At 43.9% G+C, this 23,691-nt stretch overlaps 1 protein-coding gene across 1 annotated transcript; it reads left to right on the top strand.

Annotated features, from left to right (window-relative positions):
- Positions 1–17,586: 17,586 nt before the first annotated feature.
- LOC122761939 (potassium channel subfamily K member 18-like) lies at positions 17,587–18,201 on the top strand (the record flags this gene model as incomplete). The annotated part of the gene is made up of 2 exons (XM_044017131.1): positions 17,587–17,907; positions 18,055–18,201. Coding segments are annotated over exons 1-2 (376 nt in total), but the record flags the coding sequence as incomplete, so codon positions are not given.
- Positions 18,202–23,691: the final 5,490 nt, after the last annotated feature.

Genomic DNA, 23,691 nt, shown 5'->3' with positions numbered 1-23,691 from the left:
CCAAGAACGAGGTCAAATCAAAACGCAATCTAAATGATTGGATCTAATCAATCTAACTAATAAAAGGTAAGTCACAATCCTAGTGATTGGAGTTCCTAAAAGGCTGTGAAAATGTAGAAACAGAAATCTCTCCAAAGGAGGAAAACAAAAGGGCTATAAATCTTAACTAAGGTATCAGCTGAAAGGCTATGATAAGAAAACTTACAAAAAGAAAGCGTCACTCACTAAGAGTATCAAAAAACTTGTGGAATCTGTGGCTGTGACGAGGAACTCTGGTGATCAGGCATGGACGAAAACACACTGGCACTGAAACAAGGAAACAAGAGAGTTTTAAGGTTCACATGGCTTAATTGCCAGCAGGTGTGTGTAATCAGGGTGGAGGGGGCGGGGCAAACTGCCGGAGTGACAGACTTAAACAATGCACCTTAAAGGGCACTTTAAAGGCAACGATGCTTTGATACCAATTCAACAATGAAAGATAAATAGCTTTGCCTGCTGGAAAGTTCTACAGTGATAATTATAAAAACGTGATACTATATTCTATAAATGTGATAATTATATAAACGTGATACTATATTGTATAAACATGATAATTATATAAACGTGATACTACATTGTATCAACGTGATAATTATATAAACGTGATACTATGTTGTATAAACTTGATAATTATATAAACGTGATACTATACTGTATAAACGCGACAATTATATAAAGTGATACTATATTGTATCAATATGACCCCTGACATCTCCCCCGCAGAATGGCCCTCCACATCCTGGACAGGTGGGGGCAAGGTGCGGGTTCTTTGACGAGCTGACTCATTGGCTGGCTGATCGGGATGTTGCCGATGAAAGTTGACTACAAGGTTGGGGTCCAAAATGTGGCGAGCAGGAACCCAAGATCTCTCCTCAGGACCGTAACCCTCCCAGTCCACAAGGTACTGGAGACCCCTACCCCGCCGCCGAGAACGGATTAGGCGGCGCACTGCATACACTGGACCGGAGAGAGGCCAGTAGCAGAGCAGACGAGGGAGTTGTGAGCACATTCAACCCACCATAGTTGTGAGGCCCAGGAAGAGGGGTTCTGGGAGGCCAAGCACCGCAGGGCTGTTTCCAGTTCTAGATTCATACGCTCAGTCTGTCCATTGGTCAGGGGATGGAATCCAGAGGACAGACTGGTGGTAGCACCCAGTAGACTGCAGAACTCCCTCCAAAACAAAAAAACTGGGGACCACGGTCCGACACCACATCGACAGGGAGTCCATGCAGATGGAAAACATGGGCAGTCTCTTTAGCGGTGGGAAGCTTGGGCAGAGGCACGAAGTGGACCATCTTGCTGAAGTGGCCACGATGGTCAGGATGACAGTGTGACCATCAGAGGTGGGAAGACCAGTGACAAAGTCCACAGATATGTGAGACCATGGGTGTTGAGGAACAGGAAGTCTTATGTTGGCTGCAGGTTGGACAGGCCTTGACAAATTCCTGGATGTCCTCCTGCAAGGTGGGCCACCAGAAACGTTGGAGGAGGACATGCCGTGTCCGTTGAACACCAGGATGGCAGGAGAGCTTGGAGGAGTGGGCCCATTGTAACACTTCTGACCTCAATGCTGGTGGGACAAAAAGGCAGTTGGACGGGCAGGAGCTGGGGCCCGGCTGTCCTTCTGTGGCTGCCCTCACCTTCTCCTCAATGTCCCAGGTCAGCGTGGCTACAAGGTAGGAAGTAGGGAGGATGGTCCCAGCTCTTTCAACAGAATCCTCTGTCTTCTGGAACTGTCGGGACAGGGCGTCAGGCTTGACATTGCGGGAACCAGGACGGTAAGAGAGGGTTTGAACCGGGCAAAGAACAGGGACCAGACTCTCAACCTCAGACTCTTCTTGCAAAGCTTAATTTTCACGTAAAAACAGTTCAATCTGTGCTCAAAACTGAACTATGTTGTCAAATTCTGCCCCAAGTCAATCAAAATTAAAAACACTACTGAACAGTCACTAAACACTACGTAGAAAAATAGAAAACACAATGCTCAGGACATGAAGCTGGAGAAATAAATGTTTATTCTTCACTGTAGGCTAAATGCATGTTGCAAAACAAAAAACCTGTGCATTTAGCACTTGTACAAAAAGACAAAAAACTGAAATAAAAAAAAAAAGGTACAATTCATGAATTACCTGTTCTCTGTGTTGGCAAGTTGTATCTAAACAGGTGAAAAGTGCTTATGGTTTTGCCAAAAGAGTGATTGATTCAATCAGTGGGTTCAGGCAACTGAGCATTTGGTTCAGACAATAGGGTTTAGTGCTTTAGTAATTGAGAAAAACTGTAAATGGATGAAGTTGTCCTACCAAACCACGTCTGCCCTTCCCATTCTAACCCACCCCACCTCCCATCCTCCCTCTCTTTTAATCCCATGGTACCTACATAGCACCTTATCGCCAAACACATTGGCGCTCTCTAACCAACCTTAGTCTGGACTCCCTCCTATACACAAAGTCTTGGTTCCCATTCATGTCAACTGTAACCCCATCATTAGTATGAACCAGAAACAATATCTTATCATTATTTGTTATCAACAGTATATAACAGTTAAGCAATCAAATGTATGACACCCCTCGAGAGTCTTAGTGTGACTGCATGGTAAAAGAGCTTGAGTGAAACAAATGAAAGGTAAACAAGTAGAATAAAATAAACAAAAATGAAAAGGTTAAGCATTAGTGCAGTGAGAAAAAAAAAGTTAATGGGAAAAAACAAAAAATATGTTTTGAAGAAATTAAACAATCACAAGTAAAATGCTTTAAAAGTACCACATGAAGTGATAGTAGCAGTAATGAATTAATATGTATTAAGGACGTAAAAAGTAACTGAAAAGGAGACAACAAAACAGAGTATCAGTAAAGTAAATACATTTTTCTTTATTAATCCCCTTAGGGAAAATATTCTCTGCATTTAACCCAACCTAGAATTAGGAGCAGTGGGCTGCCACACTGAGTAGCGCCCGAGGAACAATGGGGGTTGGGTACCTTGCTCAGGGGTACCCCAGCCCTTTCAACCTGGTGGGGACTTGAACCGGCGACCTTCCGATTACAAGCCAAGTTCCCTTTCCACTTGGCCACAGGCTGTCTAACAACTTCTGATTAAGCATTGTGATGCTCGCAATGCACGGACTGCCACATGTGGCTGAAATGTCGTTCTTTTTAGCGTGGTCTTTTTTTGCATGTCTAGCTTTAGATGTCATCTTTTTGATGCCTTTTACATTACATTACATGTCATTTAGCAGACGCTTTTATCCAAGGCGACTTACAATGGAATTGAGTACAATCAGCCAGGAGTGGAGTCGAACTTGCGACCATTGCGCCCATGATGTCTTTCGCACACAGGGTACTGGTCTTAACCACGACATGTAGTATTTTTAAGAATTCGGGGTGTAAAGCGCAGTGTTTTTTTATAAAGGGTAGCGGGAGAGCGAGACTAGTGCATCCACTACATTCCGGCTCTCAATTGGAAGTCAAGCTCTTCTTTTTGAGGCAAGGCACATTTTCAGATGAAGAAAAATTCCGTGGCACACCAAAAACAAAATGTTACAAAATTACACATTATCACCAAATACAGTACATGTGACCACAGTTCAGTTTTTAAATGTATTCATACTCATAACTCAGTTAAAGACTACTACGCTCTCTACTGCTACCAACTGATATGGAGGAGTATTACTCTACCACTTACTGCATTTCTGGCACAACCGTGCAGGTGGTGACTAAATAATATTTTTGTGGACACATTAAGTGAAATTGGATAATTTTCCTCGGCACACTGGACGATCTCCCACAGCACAGTGGTGTGACTGAAAATCTGCCCCTTATTTCACTGCTGACTGGTTCCTGCTGTTGGTTTCTAACCATTTGTCTACATTACAGATTTACAGTAGTCCTGTCAGAGATTTCTGAACTGTTGGGTTTCTCTTCTGCGCTCTCTATAATATCGTAAAGCTTTCTGCCTTTCTATGTGAAGAAAGTGTTGTATTTATATTTTTGTCCATTTGTAATTCAACAAACGTGAACACAATCAAGCCCTATGTTTTCTGTCAGACTACAGAGTCAAACCAACTGTTAGTGAAGGAATGCAGTGGGAGTCTGTACCCCCTATAGATGGCTATACGATCAGTGTGCTTCACAGTGAAGGCAAGTTCTAATTAAGGCAAGTTAAAAGAATAGCATCCCAACATTATGCATTGCAATGTTTATTCTCAGGGTATTTACTGAAAGACCCCAGTTGTTCTCTGACTCTGACCCACAACGGGCCATTAGACATGGTCAGCTAAAGATAGAAACGCTTCACCACCTGTTGCTCCTGGTGCTTCAGGCAGCAACGCCATTGGTTTAGTATATATACATATACATATACATACACATATATATGTATATATACATATATACATAATATATGTATATATACATAAATAGATGTATGCATATATAAATATACAGTACTGTGCAGAAGTCTTAGGCCACCATTAGATTTGTTGTTCTAGCAATGCTATAATGACAATAGAGATTTCACTTTACTGGAACACATCCAAAAAATATGTATGCAGTTTTTTGTTGTTTAAAAAAAAAAAATTCAGGTACAGATGTCAAGTATTTAGCGTGATCTACCCTTACACTTGAACTATAACACAGCTCTATTAATACTGCAGTGGAACCTTAATTAATGTTACTGGTAAATCCAGTGTTTGTCCTGTATTTCATATTAAGAAAGATCTGCTGTAAAAAAATGTCTATCTTGAATAACGCCAGGTTTATTCAAGACATGCTTGAGCATTGCATACACATGGTGCATGAGTTACTTATTGACAGCTCGCTATTATATAAGAGCAACTTTAAGTTGCATCACTTCATTCCAAATTCACATGATCACAGAATTTGACAGAAAAAACTACAGAGCTGGTGGTGCCTGAAACTTTTGCACAGCACTGTATATACATATATATACATATATATGTATATATGTATGTATGTATGTATATATGTATATATATATATATATATATATATATATATATACATATACATATACATATAGGATGTAGTTGGAGTCTGTTTACATCTATCGCACAATAGGTTCGTAAATATTCCTGCTAATTTAGCTGTTGAGAAGTGAAACCTGTGTAACACTGTATTAAAGCAAATGTGGTGTTGGGGCCTGGAGAACAGAGGACTCAAACGCAAGAGGCTGTAGATGGTCGACAGTTTATTTAACAAAAGGTTTATCCAGTACACAATTGAACAAAAGGTGTCCGCTGCTGCAGGCGGCTGGTGGCAGGAGGCAAGTCCACAGGAAAAACAAATCACGAAGGGCAGCGAGGTGCAGAGCTGGAGTACAAACAGACGCAGTCACTGCAACTGCGGCACGAGTGAACGCTGGCGCCGATGCTGCCGCTGCTCGCTGATAACTTTTAACCTTTAACTTTTTTTTTTAAACGTGTATACTTCTGAGCTTTTCTATTGTTGGACTGTGCAACTGTTCTCAACATTCAAGTGAGAGACAGATTGCTTACCTGCCCGCACCATCTGACATCTCTGTGCATTTGCGTGAGCTAGCTAACATTAGCCCACTGCCTCGGCTTCGAGCCATTTACCTGGGCTGTTCGCCTGTTCACCTGACGGCCTAAGTCATCTGGGTCTCCGTCTACAATGTGGGCTCGTAGGCTTTACACGGGGATCCTCGTCTGGTTTCTCCTGTCGCTTCTCCATCAACCGGTGACAGGACTCCTCCAGTACTCAGCGGCTGAACTCCATCGGCTCCGTCTTCATCTGCTCAAGCCTCCACCGGCAATTCTCCTTCATCCGGACATCGCTTCCCTGCCTCGTCGGAGATATATCCATCGCGGATCTCGTCGAAGCTTCCACTTTGACAACTCCAAACCAATACAATCCATCTGGTCCTCCGCACGATGCCCTCCACGTATCACCGGCCGGGTTGTTGACCACACCGTGTTAGCCAGCCTTGCTAGGTCGGCTAACGCTAACGCTACTGGAAAATGCAACACCACCCCGGTCCACTTCGGTCTACTAAACATCCGCTCACTTACGAGCAAGGGGCATCTTATCCAGGACCTCCTTACTGACCGTAAGTTTGACTTTCTTTGCTTGACCGAGACATGGCAACAACCGAACGACTTTTCCCAACTCAACGAGTCCACGCCCCCTGGGTTTGTTTACAACTGTCAACCTCGTGGCTCCGGTCGCGGTGGAGGTCTCGCGATAATTCACCGCGAGAAGTGGAAAGTCCTACCGGTATCTGCTCCCACCTTCAACTCGTTTGAATCAACTGTGTGTCAACTGTCTGGTCCAGTTCCCACCATCGTTGCAACTGTTTACCGCCCCCCTAAAGCAAACAATAACTTCATTAATGACTTTGCTGCTCTACTCACCCACCTAACCACACTTTCCCCAAATGTAATAATGCTGGGGGATTTCAACATACATATGGACAATATCAATCTCCCTCTTACCCGTGACTTTGCATCCTGTCTTGACAGCTTTGGCTTCCAGCAGCATATTGATTTCCCCACTCATTCAAAGGGTCACATTCTGGATTTAGTTTGTTGTTCTGGTCTCATTCCCTCCAACTGTATTGCTGATGAACTTCCTATAACTGATCATTTGCTTCTGTCATTCAATGTCAAACTCTCTCTGTCCTCAACAAAGCCCCTACGTGTTATCTCATTCCGTAACATTAGGAAGATTAATCCTGATACACTTTCCTCTGGTATCAGCTGTCTCCAGAACACTCACAGTTCATCCACCCCCGACGACTTGGTCTCCCACTACAACAACGGCCTCACCTCCATTCTTAATTCTCTGGCTCCTATGAAAACCAGGTCCGTCTCCTTCACCACCTCGGCCCCTTGGTTCACCTCTGAACTACGGCAAATGAAAGCCAAAGGACGACAGCTCGAGCGACTGTTCAAAAAAACTGGTCTTGTTGTTCACAAAGACATGCACAAAAATCACATTTTACATTATAAGGACTGTATTTCTCAAACTAAACTCAACTACTACTCCGGCATAATCTGTTCAAATGAAGGCAATTCCAAGTCACTGTTTTCTCTTCTCAACAATATCCTCAGACCCCCGGCCTCTCTCCCCCCCCACCTGTACTCAACTGCTTCCTGTAACTCCCTGATGTCCTTTTTCAACCAGAAAATTCATCAGATCCACCTGCACCTAGGCCCAAGCTCCTCCCTCAGCACCTCTCCAGAACCCTGTCTGACGTCTCACTCATTCTCCTTCTTTCAGCTTCCCTCTGACTCAGATATCTCAGACCTCATCCTACAGTCCAAGCCCTCCACCTGTCAGCTAGATCCTCTCCCCACAGTTCTGGTAAAAGCCTGCCTATCCTCTCTCCTCCCCCTCATCTCTGCCATCATCCACTCCTCACTCTCCACTGGAACTGTTCCTACACTCTTCAAAACTGCTGCCATCACTCCAATATTGAAAAAACCTGGTGCTGATCCTAATAATTACAATAATCTTCGTCCCATCTCCAATCTACCTTTCCTCTCCAAAATCCTCGAAAAAACTGTTGCTTCCCAAATTCATTCCCACCTAACCCTTAACAACCTGTACGAACAATTCCAATCTGGTTTCCGCCCCCTCCATAGCACTGAATCTGCACTAATCAAAATCACAAAAGACCTCCTCCTGGCAGCCGACTCTGGTTTACTCACTATCCTCATCCTCCTCGATCTGAGTGCGGCCTTCGACACCATCTCTCACACTATCCTCCTCAACAGATTAATCTCCATTGGTATTTCACACACACCCCTTGACTGGTTTAAATCCTACCTCTCTGGCCGCACTCAGTTCATCCAACTCCAACCCTTCAGTTCCCACCCGTCCCCCGTCACCACTGGTGTGCCCCAGGGCTCTGTCCTGGGGCCCCTTCTCTTCATTATCTACCTCCTTCCTCTTGGCAATATCTTCCGTAAATATAACATTCATTTCCATTGCTATGCGGATGACACCCAGCTCTACCTCTCCAGCAAACCAAATTCCACTCTCCCACCTTCCTCCCTCACTGACTGCTTCACCGAGCTCAAATCTTGGTTCTCCTCCAACTTCCTGAAACTCAACAGTGATAAAACCGAATTCCTTTTAATTGGTACCAAATCAACCCTCTCAAAAACGGACAGTTTTTCCCTCACTATTGACCACTCCTCTGTCTCCCCCTCCCCCCAGGTTAAGAGTCTGGGTGTCATCCTCGACAGCACATTATCATTCCAATCCCATATCAATAACATCACCCGGTCTGCATACTTCCACCTACGCAATATAAATCGCCTCCGCCCCTCCCTTTCTCCCCACTCCACTGCCATTCTTGTACACAGCCTTGTCACCTCCCGCATCGACTACTGCAACTCCCTTCTCTTTGGTCTACCTCACAAATACCTCCATAAACTCCAACTGGTTCAGAACTCTGCAGCTCGGATGATCACCAGAACCCCCTCCATCCACCACATCACCCCTGTTCTGCAGCAACTCCACTGGCTCCCGGTCAAACTCCGCATCAACTTCAAAATCCTCCTGTTTACGTTCAAGGCCATCCACAACCTTTCCCCTCCTTATCTGTCCGAACTCCTCCACATAGCCACCCCTTCCCGTTCCCTCAGATCTGCCTCCTCTGTCCACCTCTCTGTCCCTCCCGCCCGCCTCGTCACCATGGGGAGCAGGGCTTTCAGCCGCTCTGCCCCCCAACTCTGGAACGCACTCCCACCGGACCTCAGGAACTTGGACTCTCTCACACTCTTCAAAACAAGACTAAAAACTCACTTATTCCGAACTGCCTACCCCACTTAACTATCTACATCGTCGTTTCTTATTTTACTTTTATATATTTTTATTTAATTTTTTTTCTCGCTTAGTGTTTTTATTTATGTATTGTACGGTGTCCTCGAGTGCCCAGAGAGGCGCCTCCAAATAAAATGTATTATTATTATTATTATTATTATTAAACATAGGCGAGGTTAGGGTTAATGCTCGACTTGTTCGCGACAAAATTTACATGAGCAGTTCCACAGAAGAATTTCACTGGCTCTACCGATTTGACGGAATTATCTGGCACAGGAGTGAAGTCAGAGCCGGTTTTATGGGGAGGTGAATCAGGTGAGGATTGATACCAGGTGTGCCTCGCTGCCCTTGTGAGAAGTGGTTAGCTCCTCCACCACCCTCCAACACTGCAGGTAAACACAAGAGACAGGAAAAAAAGGAGAAGACAAGTACACCAAGCATAATTCAAACACACCCCAGAACATAACATGTGGAACATATGGAAGAGTGGACTCTGGTCAGAGCCATATCCCATTCCTCGTCAGACAGCTGGGCCCCCAAGTCATTTTCCCACTGTTCTTGCATACGTGAAATAGAGAGGTTGCAGCTATCCATGATATGGGAATAAATAAATGATATTCTGCTCTCATCCAGCATATTGACTCTTAATAGGGGATCCAAACAGGAAGGATAGGGGAGTGTAGGAAAATTAGCAAACTTTTTACGAGTAAAAACTCAAATTTTTAAGTATTGCAAAAAATCCTTGTTTGTCAGACTGAATTTAGTAGTTGTGATGGGGTTGGTGACATATAGTAACGATTTGTCTGTATAGAGCGAGACAGTGTGAGTTAGGCCACCACGTGAGATACCTTGTATACTATTATTACATCTAAGAGTTATGGCAAGTGGTTCCATAACTAAAACAAAAAGCAACGGACTCACTGGATACAAAAACTACAAATGGAAAATTAACAGTTGAAAAGATGTAAACAGAAGAACTAATTATTTCTCCCTCTGATAGGCATGCGATGTGCGTTACGGCGGGATTGGATATGCGAGGGTCCGGGAGTGGCAATGCGTGATGTGCTCCTGGTAGAGAGGGTGGACGAAGATGGAGTGGGGGGAGGAGGAAGGGGCACAACAGGAGGATGAAGGGGCACAACAGGAGCAAGTGGTGCATTTGGAGGCCCACACTCCATGGCTGCAGCAATCCTCTCCAAACTTGAGATGCGCCTGAGAGGCCGCAGCAACATCGCCACCCGGTCAAGATGGGCATTCAGACCTTGCCGCGTCCCGGACAGCTCCCTTTCCAGCATGTCAAACCCGGTTTGCTGGAGCTGCAGGAACAGATGGTCCTCCGGTCTGACGATACTGCCACATCTAGTGGGTCTGGATCCTCTCTGTGTTTGTGCTGCGCCCTCCTCAGCTGGCCCGCACGCACTTCTCCCGAGGCCAGGGTCTTCTTCCTGGGAAGCTGCGTTACATTGTTTTGATTTGCTGTATGGCTGTGTTACATTTATTTCATGTGGATAATGATTAAAAAAAATGTCATGAGAAATCTGAACTTGATTTGTAAGTGTACCCTGAGGTTGGACAGCTAGTGTATTGGATTGGGTGCCGATTTCTAAGCCCCCAAATCCCTTTCCCTTTCAGCGGTGAGGGTGGATGCAGCGATGTCCTCTGCTGGCGTCAGGTCCTGAGTAGAGGCAGATCCACCTGCAGTTACACTGCGTGTCCGATTGTTACCAGCAAGCTTGGACTTCCCCCGTCTTCTGACATCATTGTAGTGCTTGCGGCACTGGTGCGATGTCCTGGGGATGCCAGCCGTAGATACAATTGTGGCGTTCTCCTCCCACGCCTGTTTAAAAACTAATTTGGGTGCGTTTCTCCCATCCCCATACAAAGCCACTTCTCTGTCCTTTAGGGCCCTGACATGGATGTCAGTCTCCTCGGCTGAGAATCGCTCCTGGCGTGCGCCTGGTAAATTCGCCATTATAATAGCAATCCGCCAAGGAACAAGCGCCCCTCCATTTAAAGGGAATGTGAGATGACGCTCTGATTGGTACGCCCAAACCACACCTATGACTAATGTAGCTACTTCAGACCAACCCATTTTAGATTTGCATCGGACGCAAGAGTCATTTATCCCGCCGGCATAATAGCAACAGTGCCTGAGATCCGCCCACAAAGCTACTTGCATTTTGCGTTTGATACTGGCGTTTCAGATCGGCAAGATAGGGCCACTAGTGTGTGTTTCCAATGAAGTTTGAACAGTTCCAAGGTTCAAAATGTATAAATTTAAAAGTATTATGCGGAAGCTGTGGAAGACACACTACTCATGCTCATGGAGGAAGAACTGAACAAATCTTTTTAATGAACTGATTCTAGTAATTTGATTTAGTTACACTGAAAACAACTGCTTTACAAGTCACTAGTCACTCGTTTGTGTGTGTGTGTGTCTCGTATTAAATGAAGTCACTGCAGTTTCATGCAGCTGTGCAGTGATGACTCCACCCACGTTGAGTAGGTACTTTTTTGTAATGGAGATGCAACCTATACCGTGCTGTGCCATGCTGAGACAAGGCGAGTAGAGTGAGTGGAAATACGCCAGGTTTCCCTGAACCAGCTCTAACTATAAGCTTTATCAAAAAGGAAAGTTTTAAGTCTAACTTTAAATACAGAGAGGCTGCGGACAAGAAGACAGACATTGGATATCCCCTGGACTCAGTGGAGGTGGTGGGAGAGAGGAGAATGGCTACCAAGCTCTTCATAATCTCTGATAGACAATCTCTCCACCCCCTTCAGGACACCATCACAGCACTGGAGCGTTATCACAGGTCGTTCCTCCCTGTAGCTGTTAGACTGTACAACAAGCACTACTCTCAGTAGACCACACACAACCAGGCTCCTCATTCCTCCCTACCAAGTGCAATGTTGGTAAACAAGTTTGGATGATGAAACTAATGATTTAACTCACCTGTAGTTAAATCAATTAAGTCAGTAGTACACAGTGAACAATGTTACCTATGAGGGTGGGAGTAAATTCACAAACCACGTTATCTGAAGGCACTGTAAGGCAGCATGGTATCCTGGACCTTTGATGTAAGCTTAAGGCCCTTTGATGTATATGACAGCTATGATAGGTATACTATAGACAGATAAGTGCTAAAATAGGATAGAGTGATGTCATTGTTAGCATAAAGTTACTGAATAATCAGTGTTTCTTACTTTGTGGAAACATGTAATTACAGGTAGAAACCTTCACAATTATAAAGAGAAGAGAAGAGAAAACTAACAGTTCACACAATGAACAAACCAACCTGTCCTCCCACTGAAACGTACATATAGGTCGTTTTATCAACCCCTGAAAACGTACATATGAATCTCTGAAAACATCTGAAAACGTGCCTGTGGGTCGTTTTTTTCAAACCCCTGAATGCGACGTAAAGGTATGTTTTTACTAGTATTTTCCAACTCGAATATGCACAGATGTTACTGAGGGTAGGGTTAGGGCAAAAAAGACAGGGTTAGGTAGTAAAAATAAAAAAAATTAAAAATAAAAAAAATATTAAAAAGGTGGTACAGTTAGGAATCTTACCATTGTCGACCGCGCTCCGGCACATTTCTCTCGCCACTGAGCCGACTGCCGGTACCAACATCAGCGAAGCTACTAGATACCGTGTCTAAGGCGGAAGTGGTTGCTGTTATGTATACAACCGCTAGGGGCGCTGGTTTTGAAAATGTAAACATAGGTCGCAATTCCTGCATACGACCTATATGTACGTTTCATTGGAGGACAGTCTGAACAAACACGAGGCATCAGTGGAGAGAAAAAACACATTAATACAAACAGCAGCAGAGATTGTTGATAAAAACATTATAGCAATACCAACTTTAATTATAGCATTGTAATAATGGTGATGATATAATAATAATTAGAATAATAATTAGAATAATGATGGTGATGATATACTATTAATAATAATTCTTAGTATTATTATAATAATTATTAGTAGCATATTATTATTATTGTTGTTATTGTTGTTATCATCATTATTACAACTTGTCTCTTTGTCTCTTCACAGGCTGCTTTTGTAATAAATGAAGCTGGAGTATAGTACGTTGTTGACTAATGGAAGAACATCTTGATTCCGAGGACAGCAGACGATCTCTGCTATAACACACACTCAAAGTGAGCGTAGGAGACGGATGGGAACTCGTAGGACACAGATTCCTCTTGTCGAGTGATCACTTCATATCAGGTACTGTTGTTATTTCTTTCTGTGTTCAGCAGTTAAGGGGAAACTTAAGGGAGAATTTCTACTGATGTAAAAGTGCCTGTATGTAAAGTCTCGGGAAGCTGGGACTCTAGATGCTTCAGCTTTGTTACAGACACCAACACGAATGAACTTAAACATGTGGTCTATTCTACATGCTTTTATTGCGACATGTAAGTGTTCTCTGGAGTAGAATGAGGGGAAGTTTATCAGAAAGTTGAAGATGTGAATGCTGCAGGTCTGGAATAATCTCCACACTTGTGAAAAGCATCCGGGGGTTTTGTAAGGATCAGATATATTTAGTCTGTTAGGTTCTGTGATGTCTTGCTTGAGCACTGGTGCAGTGAGCAAACTCAAGGCCCACGGGCCACATCTGGCCCGCTATGCAATTATATTCAGCCCCGCGAGATAATATGCCTTTCCTGCTTTTTTCCATAGGCTCAGTGATTTTGTAGCACTTTGAAACCACAGAGCTGGAACCGGAGGGGGGTTATAAGGGGGCTCAGCTCCTCATTTGTATTTGGCTCCCTCTCTTTCAGCTTTATACATCTAGTAACAATGATTGAGTGCAGCTAATTACTGGCTAAGATGCATGACTACAGGCCTGGGTGTGCTGTTCCAATGAAATACAGTAGAGGAAATCAGGCAAGACAGATAGAAATGGACACGGGAAAATAGTTGTCAAAAACAAAAATGTCAAAAAAATTTGAAATAACAGGCCATCAGGTACAGCCCACACCACGCCTACCAAGAAACAGGTACTGTTTACCGCTTGACCATTCCAAACTATACCATAATCCATAATCCCTCATGGCACTTCGTCACATACAATTGTCAGAGGAAGGTTCTCGGTTTCGCTATCCCTCATGATTCCATGCCTCTCACAACTGAGACATGGTAGATCAGGGCCAAAAGTCTGGACCTGAAAAAAATTACCTGAAAGCGGGAAAAAGACATTTGACATATTTTTGAGTTCAGTAGAAAAACTTAAACATTCAGTTTTGTTTGACCCTGATCTGCGTCCACACAGGAGCAACATATGGTCAAGTGTCTTCATAGGATTCATGCAGAAGGTCTCTTGAAATGCTATGTGAGAAATAATGGTTGATTTCTAGAATATAGAATATCTTTATTTGTCATTGTAACAGGTTCAACAAAATTAAGTGCATTCCTTGTTCAATGCAAAAGCAATAAATAAGTAAAAAGTCACTATGGACATAAACAAGTGCATAAAAAAGCCATATCCCACCCATACGCATCCACATTCATAAGATGTAAAACAGAAAAGCTATGCTTTGGTAGCACCATAAAGTGAGATAATGGCTGTTGGGTAGAAACTGTTTTTTAGTCCATTTATGTTCTTATGGATCTGTATCTCCTGCCTGATGGCAGCAGTTCAAACAGTTTGTGACCGGGGTGTGATGAGTCTTTCAGGATGGAATTGGCCTTTTTGAGGCAGTGGGAACGGTGCAGTTCATCCAGAGAGGGAAGAGGGCAGCCGATGATTTTCTGCGATGCCGCCTTAATGATCCCCTGGAGCATTTCCCTCTGTGCCACAGTGCAGCTTGTGAACCAAACACAGACGCAGTCAAAATACTCTCAATTGAGCTGCGATAAAATAACACCAGCAGCTTTTGAGGGATGTTGTCCTTCCGTAGAACTCTCAGGAAGTAAAGTCTCTGCTGGGCCTTCTTCACTAGCCCAGTGGTGTTGATGCCCCAGGTCAGGTCCTCCATAATATTGACTACCAAGAAGCGGAAGTCCGTGACCATCTCCACACAGTCCCCCCCCATCACCAGCGGCTGGACGGCTGTCTTTTTCTTCCTGTAATCCACAATGAGCTCCTTGGTCTTAGCTGTGTTAAGGAGCAAGTTGTGGGCCTCACACCACCCCACCAAACGCTCCACCTCGTCTCTGTAGGCAGACTCATCCCCCATGATGATGAGTCCAACTACTATGATGTTATCTACAAATTTGACTATGGTGTTGCTGAGGTGAGCAGGGGTGCAGTCGTGGGTATGGAGGGTGTAGAGCAGGGGGCTCAGCACACAGCCCTGTGGGGAGTCAGTGCTGAGGCTGAGGGCTGTGGAGGTGTGGTGGCTTACTCGTACTCTCTGTGTGTCTGTCAGAAAGTCCTTAATCCAAAGGCAGGTGGAGTGTGGTAGTCCGAGGCCTGATAGCTTGTCCACCAGTCTGTGGGGCAGAATGGTGTTAAAAGCTGAGCTAAAAATCTATGAAGAGCTCCAGGTGGGACAACCCAGCATGGAGGGCTGTGGCTACGGCGTCCTCAGTATTTGCCCTATACACAAACTGGTGTGCTTCCGAACCACTTTTTCAAAAGCACTTCATCAGCACAGGGGTGAGGGTGCTACTGGCCGGTAGTCATTGAGGGTGGAGATATTTGTTTTTTTGGGCAGAGGGAGGACTTCAGAAAGGCTGGGATGGTGGACTTGGAGAGTTGAAGATCTTAGTAAAGACCCCCGCCAGCTGGTCTGCACAGTCCTTAAGAACTCGCCCACAGATGGCGTCGGGACCAGCTGCCTTCCGCAGGTCGACAGCCTGCAGCATACGACTCCACAGTGTCATTGATGGCTGCAGGATGTGGCGTTGCTGCCTCTGGTGGTTTTACCTTGAAGCGGGCGAAGAAGTGGTTCTGCTCCTCCGCCAGTGAAAAATCCCCTTCAGTAGCTCCAGCATTGGTCTTGTAGTTGGTAATGTGCTGAATTCCCTGCCACACCTGCCTGCTGTTATTGCTGTCCAGGTGGTATTCAATCCTCCTCCTGTAGTCCGACTTGGCCTTATGGATGCCCCCCCTCTTTTTAATTAATATTCTATTTTATTTCATCCTGTAAATAATTAAGTGCCTTAATTGTGTTTATATATGTGGTTTATTTTATGTCTTGTTGATTGTTTATTTATGTCTTGTTGATTGTTTATTTATGTTTTGTTGATTGTTTATTTTATGTCCTTTCTATTTATAGTTTATTTTTTACTGCCTGTTTTGCACCGTGGGTCTGAGAGGACTTCTGTGAATTTCATCTGTGCTGTATGTTGTGCATATAGTATATTTGACAAATAAAACTGACTTGACTTGAGTTTGGAGCGTGCTGTACTATACAGAGCCTCCTCACCTGATCTGAAGGCAGTGTTCCTCTCCTTCAGCAGCTGCTGGACCTCCTTTGTAATCCACAACTTCTGATTAGGATGGACCCGGGTGCGTTCATCCACCGTGACAGTGTCTATACAGAACTTAATATAACACAGAACCCTGTATGTAAATGGGTGTTAAAATATTTCCCAGCAGGTCCTGTCAAAGCAGTCCTGCAACAGCTCCGTCAGGCCATGTTTTAACAGTCCTTATGATATTAGAGGCAGTTTTCCTGAAGGGAGTGTATGCCGGATCCAATAGCAGTGACAGGTGGTTGGACTGGGCTGGGTGTGGTAGTGGTATGACCCTGTAGCCTTTCTTGACGTTTGGGTAGACCCTGTTAGCTCCTCTGGTCAAACATATAACATGCTGGTGGAATTTTGGGAGCACTGCTTTAAGGTTTGCGTGGTTGAAGTCTGCCGCGATAACAAACACTGCATCAGGATACCTGCTTTTTGACTGCTAATGCTGCTATGTAAAAGTCCAAGAGCTACGTTAGCGTTAGCATCCAGTGGAATGTAAACAGCAGTGATTAAGACGGTGGTGAACTCTCTAGGGATGTAATTGGGCCAGCATTTGATAGTCACATACTCCATGTCTGGGGTGCAGTGACGGTCTATAGTCACTGTGTTGGTGCACCATATGTTGTTAACATACACACACAGTCCCCCTCCTCTGCTCTTACCGGAGTTACTTGTCCTGTCCTGTCCTGTCCTGTCGTTGTGCTGTGTAGCCTTCTAGCTGTATAGCCGAATCCGTGATGAATAAGTGGAGCCAGGTTTGCGCCGTCTCTGCAGCCCCGCTTCTGTTTCCTCTCCCGACCCCACCTTCTCTGTCTGCCTGCTGGGCTGGTAATCCATAGTGAACCGGGGAACCTCACAATTTCTGGAGGTATGTTGTGTGAATGGAGAAAGTCAGATGAGACGTGGCAAACTCCAAATTTGAGGAGATCTTGTCGACTGAATTTGTTTTCCTCACAAAATGCAGACCGCAAACAAAACAAAATGAACACACTGAAACATAGAAAAGTAAACTGGCAAGGAAAGCACTGAGTCGCTTCACCTGTGTATACATGTGTAACTGTTTGTCAATAAAAAAAAAGAAATATCAATATTATTTATTTTTTATCTTTATTATTATTGTTGCAATTGATTATATTTTCATAAATCCTGGTCTGATGTCTGAGCTGGAGTAAATGTAGAGGCTGTCAAAGCCAATGTAACAGACAGAGAGCAGAGTAACAAGCTACTGAGTCAATAAAGCGTCTCCTGAGACCTCATCCCACTGTTTGTCAGAGTGTGGATGATATGCTGCGCGCTCCCTCTCTCTCTCTCTCTCTCTCTCACGCACACAGATACACAAACAGCAGCAGCCTCGCGCACTGCTGGAGCTTTTAGAGCCAAGCTGAAGAGAAGAGAAGAAAAGAGAAGGATGTCTGTGGCAGCGAAGAAAGGAATAAGCGTTAAAGCAGAGTCCAGAAAATGCGCAGCGCGCTTCTGGAGGCTCTTCCCTCACCTTCTGCTGTGTCTGTCCCTGGTCGCGTACGCTGCGCTCGGCGCGCTCATGTTCCAGTACATCGAGGGTGGGAGCGAGTCCACGACCCAGCAGGAGTACCACGAGTTCTTGGGTGAGATTGTCACCAACGTCCAGAACATCTCCGGTAAAAACAAACTTCTCATTATTTACCATGTCATCACACATGCGCTACTTTAGATTCATTCGGACAAAGGCGTGCGCACTTCAGCGCGTCATGCAAATACGCATGACCATTATCTTTCTTATTATGAAATGTGCTCTTCATTGTCAGGTAACGCCTCCGCCACGCGCCAGGACATCATTAAACATGTGGAGATAATTATGCAACACAAGTTCAAGTCTATTTGGCTCCAGAGACCTGACAGGTGGAATTTCTTTGGCTCCATGTTCTTCTGCTGCACAGTTTTCACCACAGTGGGTAAGTTACTCAATGTTTTTTCTTGCTCAGTATATCACACTGGATGAGGAGGAAACATGATGAAGTGATGAATGTACATATTGGGGATAATGGGACTCTACATACATAAATATAACATTCAAATATGTAACAACATATGTAGTAACTCATTCTGTATTTCATTGTTGCATTTTTTATTTGTTAAGTGAAGTCAGGGAGTGATGGGTGGATTTTTATTCACGCACACACACACAAATACATATTTGGTGGTCGTCCAGTGCCCCTCCATAGATGGCGTGCTATGCGATCACCTGTATGAGCTATGCCTAGAACCAGCACAGCCATATACTCTGCCGACAAAGCCACAACATAACGTGGGGGTCATGTAACCACAGATTAAAGGTCAAATATGCAATATTTTACTTTGTGTAAATATTTAATAGTGCTAATGTCTTGAGCAGAGTATGAGATCATCCACCTTCTCCCTTCATATTTACACACTTACCCCTGTGTGTAATTATGCTCCGCTTTCTTTTTCAAGAGCTTTTCACTCTGACATCTCAGCTGAACCCTGTGTGTGTGTGTGTGTTTCTGTGTGAGTAGAAGTTTAGTGGAAGTAAGATGGCAAACGCCCGCAGTCTGCTCTCAGACAGAGCTGCTGGGTTTCCTCCATTGTTGTGTTGTTGTTTTTATGTTGACTTATGTTGTGTTGACTTACGTTGTGTTTACTTATGTTGTGTTTACTTATGTTGTGTTGACTTCTGTTGTGTTGACTTACGTTGTGTTGACTTACGTTATGTTGTGTTGACTTCTGTTGTGTTGACTTACGTTGTGTTGACTTACGTTATGTTGTGTTGACTTCTGTTGTGTTGACTTACGTTGTGTTGACTTATGTTGTGTTGACTTCTGTTGTGTTCTGTGAGTTTGTTAACCCTCCTCTCATTTCCTCATTCATACAGTTGATATCAAAACACATCAGAGCACATTCACCCGCCAAATTAATGACATTTACGTGTTTACACTCCGCCCACCAAGTACAGGTACTGGTCTCAGTTCAAACACAAGTGTGACTCTACCGTTCCAGACCACACCGTACCATGATGGAAACAGCAAAAGAGAATAATGGCTCATTTAGAGAAGTAGAGAATCCACACTTCAGATGAGTTGGTTTTGGTCTGATCCTAACCCTTCAAAGTTTAAGATAATCTATTTAACCTATAGTTACCATCACAACTCAAAAGGAGTTTTGTTTGTCCATTGTGGGCTGTTGTAAAAACATGGTGGTGAACCGCCTCCTGATATTAAATCTGGTAATGAAACAAAGAATCATACAATTACACACTTCTAAAAAAGGAGTATAGTTATTTTATGTTTATGTTTTATTGTTGCCAAATGAATATAATCTCACCTTCATTTTAAATTTCACTCCAATTTGAATTCACTTTAATGGTTTTGGGTTATTATTTTATTTCAGTTTGGAGTCAATAGTGGAGGCTAACCGATCACCGCCATGGTTAATAGAAAACTGTGTAACGTAATAACAATATGTCATCTGACTCTGTTCAGCTGAGGGTTTTAAAATTGTCACAGTGTTTGAGGAATTATGGCCTTGCTGCATCATCAAGCATATTTTTTGACATGCCTAAAAATAAATAACATTATGCACCCGAAATGTATCGTCATTTAAAATGTACACTTTATAATACAATGTAAATATGTAGAGTAGCATTGTTTAGTAAGCATAAGAGAGAGAGAATAAAACTTCTGCTTCAAGTCTGTGACTTTGACCAATCACAGGGCAGTTCAAAGAGGAAGCGCCCACATCCATGTCGCTTTGGTTGAAAACTGCCTTTGCTGCAAAGCAACCTAAACAAAGATAAAAAAAGAGTCTTAAAGAGAGTCAAACAATAAGTGCATTAAGATCTGGCAATGTGAGCGGAGCCTATCAGAGTTGGCGATATTGCCTTGGGCTGCAAATTGAGTGTATGTTCCATATAAACTTAAGTATTTAATGACACAACAATTCACTACATTTTTAATATGTGATTTAGAACACTCAGGTTTGATGTAATGTACACCAGAGATTAACCCTTAACCGTTTAGGATTGTTAAGTACTTTACTGATCTACAAGTGATATCTGTGTCGGACGTCTCTTCCTGTGACAGCACTCTGACCAATCATCGCAGAGTTACCTACTCAGCACGCTTGGAACCTTGCCAGACCAGGTACTAAAAATAGTACCTGGTACCAGGTTACTATGCTAGTGGAAATGCTACTTAAACCGTGCCGCGGTGAGGCGAGTGGGGCCGTGGAAAGTCTGATCGTTTGTTCACCTTTAACCCTACAGAGTTCCCCCTACAGTTTCAGAGTTAATCCTCTATGTACACACTGGTCAGCTTCTCGCCAGCTGCGATGTTTCCTCGTGTGTGAGCCCTCGCTCGGTCGTTTCCTCTGACAACAGTTTTCTCTGCTGCTTTTTCTCCGGCTCTATCTGGCTGGTTTCATGCTCTTAATCTCCCTGTGAAGATAAACACATGGTGACAGGGAGGCTCTGAGTCGTGTTGTTATAGAACTGTTAGGCATTCATCTTTGTATTTATCAGCCATGCTTACACATTATAATGTTGGTCATTTCCATCAGATGCACAGCAGTCGTCAGGGCTTTAATGATGCACACTGTGATCTCATCGTCACTCACGCTCACATTCTCAGAAGTTCCCTCTGCTGTGGTCTGTGCTCCATGTGGTTTGGTGCACTTGCTACTAATGGCTGCAGTGCTCCGCTCATGTATTGACATGGCAGAGAGTGACACTGCGGCGCGGTCAGTCTGCACAGTGTGTATATACATAGCTGGGAGTCAGGCTGTTCTCAGAAGTAAGACTTGAATCATTTCTTTTTTTTATTTGTGCCTCAAACTCCATCCAACATTTAAAACATGCTCCAAGTCATGGGCCAAACAATCTAAAATCAGAAATATGAGTTTAACATTTGTATTAACCTTACCTTCAAGCCAAATGAGAGTATTTCAGATATGAACAAACTGCTATGATTGAAGGAAAAGAATAATTGCTGACCACTGTTTGTGTCATTAGAGAAGTGGGGAGAGCTTCGTGGAGTGGGGTGGAGTGGCTCAGTGGTTAAGACCGGTACCCTGTGTGCGAAAGACATCACGGTCGCATTGTACTCAATTCCATTGTAAGTTGCTTTGGATAAAAGCGTCTGCTAAATGACATGTAATGTAATGTAGTGCTCACAGATCTAAACCAGTGCATTGTGGGATATGTAGTATTAATGGTGTGATTGCTATTTCCCACTGGGCCATTCAAAATAAAAGGATCTAAAATGATGTTGCAGGCCACATATGATTGTACCTCAGGTTAGATTGAGTTTAACGTGTGTGTCCCAGAACATGTGACATGCTCCAGAACGCTCATATCATGTGACGCTTTGCCTATGTACATGAGCTGAGTGTTATCATCCACAGGACACTTGAACTGTCAACCCTGAAATGTGTTGGACTGTAATTGTGCTTTCCTGGCAAACGCAGATCAAACAGGAACCTCTTGATTGGAAGACAGTGGAGTCTGTTTATTTTATTTTTTTTACAAGAAATCATTTATGATATCTGAAACTGATCAATATGTGCTTAAGAGAACAGACAAGTGCTTCCTGTAAATTCCATTAGCATTGTCATACAATCATATTTATATACACGTACAGTATCTTAGCCAATAATTTGCTGTGCTTAATCATTTGGACTAGATGTATCAAGCTAAAAGAGAACCCCTGCTTCTGACTGTTTTCAAAGTCTAATTATTTTAAAAAATGTACAGTAAATATATATTTTACTAAATAAAAACAAAGAAAAACAATGTCTCGGGTTCTTCTGGTAACTCCTTAGGATACAGAAAAACGCCAATTTAATCCCACCTTACTAAAGTAACGATGCCTACAAACTGACAAGGCAGTTAAAATTGAAAAAAAACTACAGTAGGAAGATGACAAAGTTGGATGATATTGTGATCTCTTAACGGTGACTTTTCTTGATCTGTTTAATATATATTGTAAAACCTCTGTGCTGAACAGTTAAATTAAAAAAGGGCCCAAAAAGAATCTCCCACAATCCATTTGTGTGTGCCAACCCAGTGTTTGGGAACCACTGCTGTAAGATCATAATACTGACACTGATAAACTGTTCAGGGTCATAAACTGGATGTAATGTCTGAGAAAACACTGGACCCAAGAGCACGATTCAAAGTGTCCCAAAAAAGGTTTTTATTTAAAGTGAAAAAACCTAAGCAGCAAACAAAAGGTGTAAACTAACTGAGGGAGGTCCAGAAAAACCTCTGGCAAAAGTCTTAGGCAGAGCAAAAACTGGCAGGAGGAGAGCAAGACATGTGGCATGACGATCTGACAGAGGGTGAATGAGAATGGGCTGTATTTGTAAGGGAGACTGTAGAACTTTCTAGCAGGTAAAGCTATTTGTCTTTCATTCTATTTATTTGTTCATTGTTGTAATTGGTATCAAAGCACTATTGCCTTTAAAGTGCCTTTAAGGTGCATTGTCAAAGATCTGCTTCATTGAAATTTACGAGGTTCAGCAGCGGCAACGGAAAAAATAGAACTGATTCCTATCGATAGCGCAGCCGGTGGGAATGCTCACATTGATTAGAATGGAAGCGATTTGCAACGGCTACCGTTCCGCGGCCGTTCCGTGGCCGTTCCGCGTCCAGTGGAAATCCAGGGTAACTGTGTATGTGGAATAAACCTTCAGAAAGACAGTCGAGTTGTGTTCTGGTTACCCTTTCCAAAAGGGAGCATTGAGCTGGAAAGACCAGCCAGCAGAAATCTGGACAGAGACTGAATGGGAGGCTGATGAGAAAGCCATACTTTCTGCCCAGGGGTGTAGTGAGGAGCAGGAGTGCAACGTCAATTGGCATCTCTCTGATACCGGGCCGATGTGCGAAGCAGAGTGGAGCAGGCTTGAAGCCAAGTGCGGCGGCATCTGTGAATGAAGGCCTGGACTGATGGAACCCGGGCCTCCTGCTCCTGTGCCGGGAACAGTGGCGGTTGATACCCCTGAAAGCACTCGAGGGGGGAAAGTCCTGTGGCGGAGCTTGGGAGGGTGTTGTGGGCATATTCCACCCACAGAGGAAGGGTTGTTGGACGAGAGGCACCGCAGAGCTGTCTCCATCTCCTGATTCATCCGCTCAGTTTGGCCGTTCGACTGTGGGTGGAAGCCCGAAGATAGGCTGGCACCAAGGAAACTGCAAAACTAACACCAAAAACTAGAGGTGAATTGGGGCCCCCGGTCAGAAACAACGTCTCTGGGGAGGCTGTGCAGATGAAATACATGTTGTAACATGAGTTCAGCAGTGGGTAACGGTATGAAATGAGCAGTTTTTGAGAAGCGGTCAACTACTGTGAGTATTACTGTGTTACCGTCTGAGGGAGGAAGTCCAGTGACAAAGTCCAAGGAGATGTTGGACGCCGGGCGATAGGAGAGGACGA

This window comes from Solea senegalensis, unplaced genomic scaffold (genome assembly GCF_019176455.1).
Source record: "Solea senegalensis isolate Sse05_10M unplaced genomic scaffold, IFAPA_SoseM_1 scf7180000015110, whole genome shotgun sequence".
Classification (NCBI taxonomy): domain Eukaryota; kingdom Metazoa; phylum Chordata; class Actinopteri; order Pleuronectiformes; family Soleidae; genus Solea; species Solea senegalensis.
This window is presented reverse-complemented; position numbering and strand designations above follow the sequence as displayed.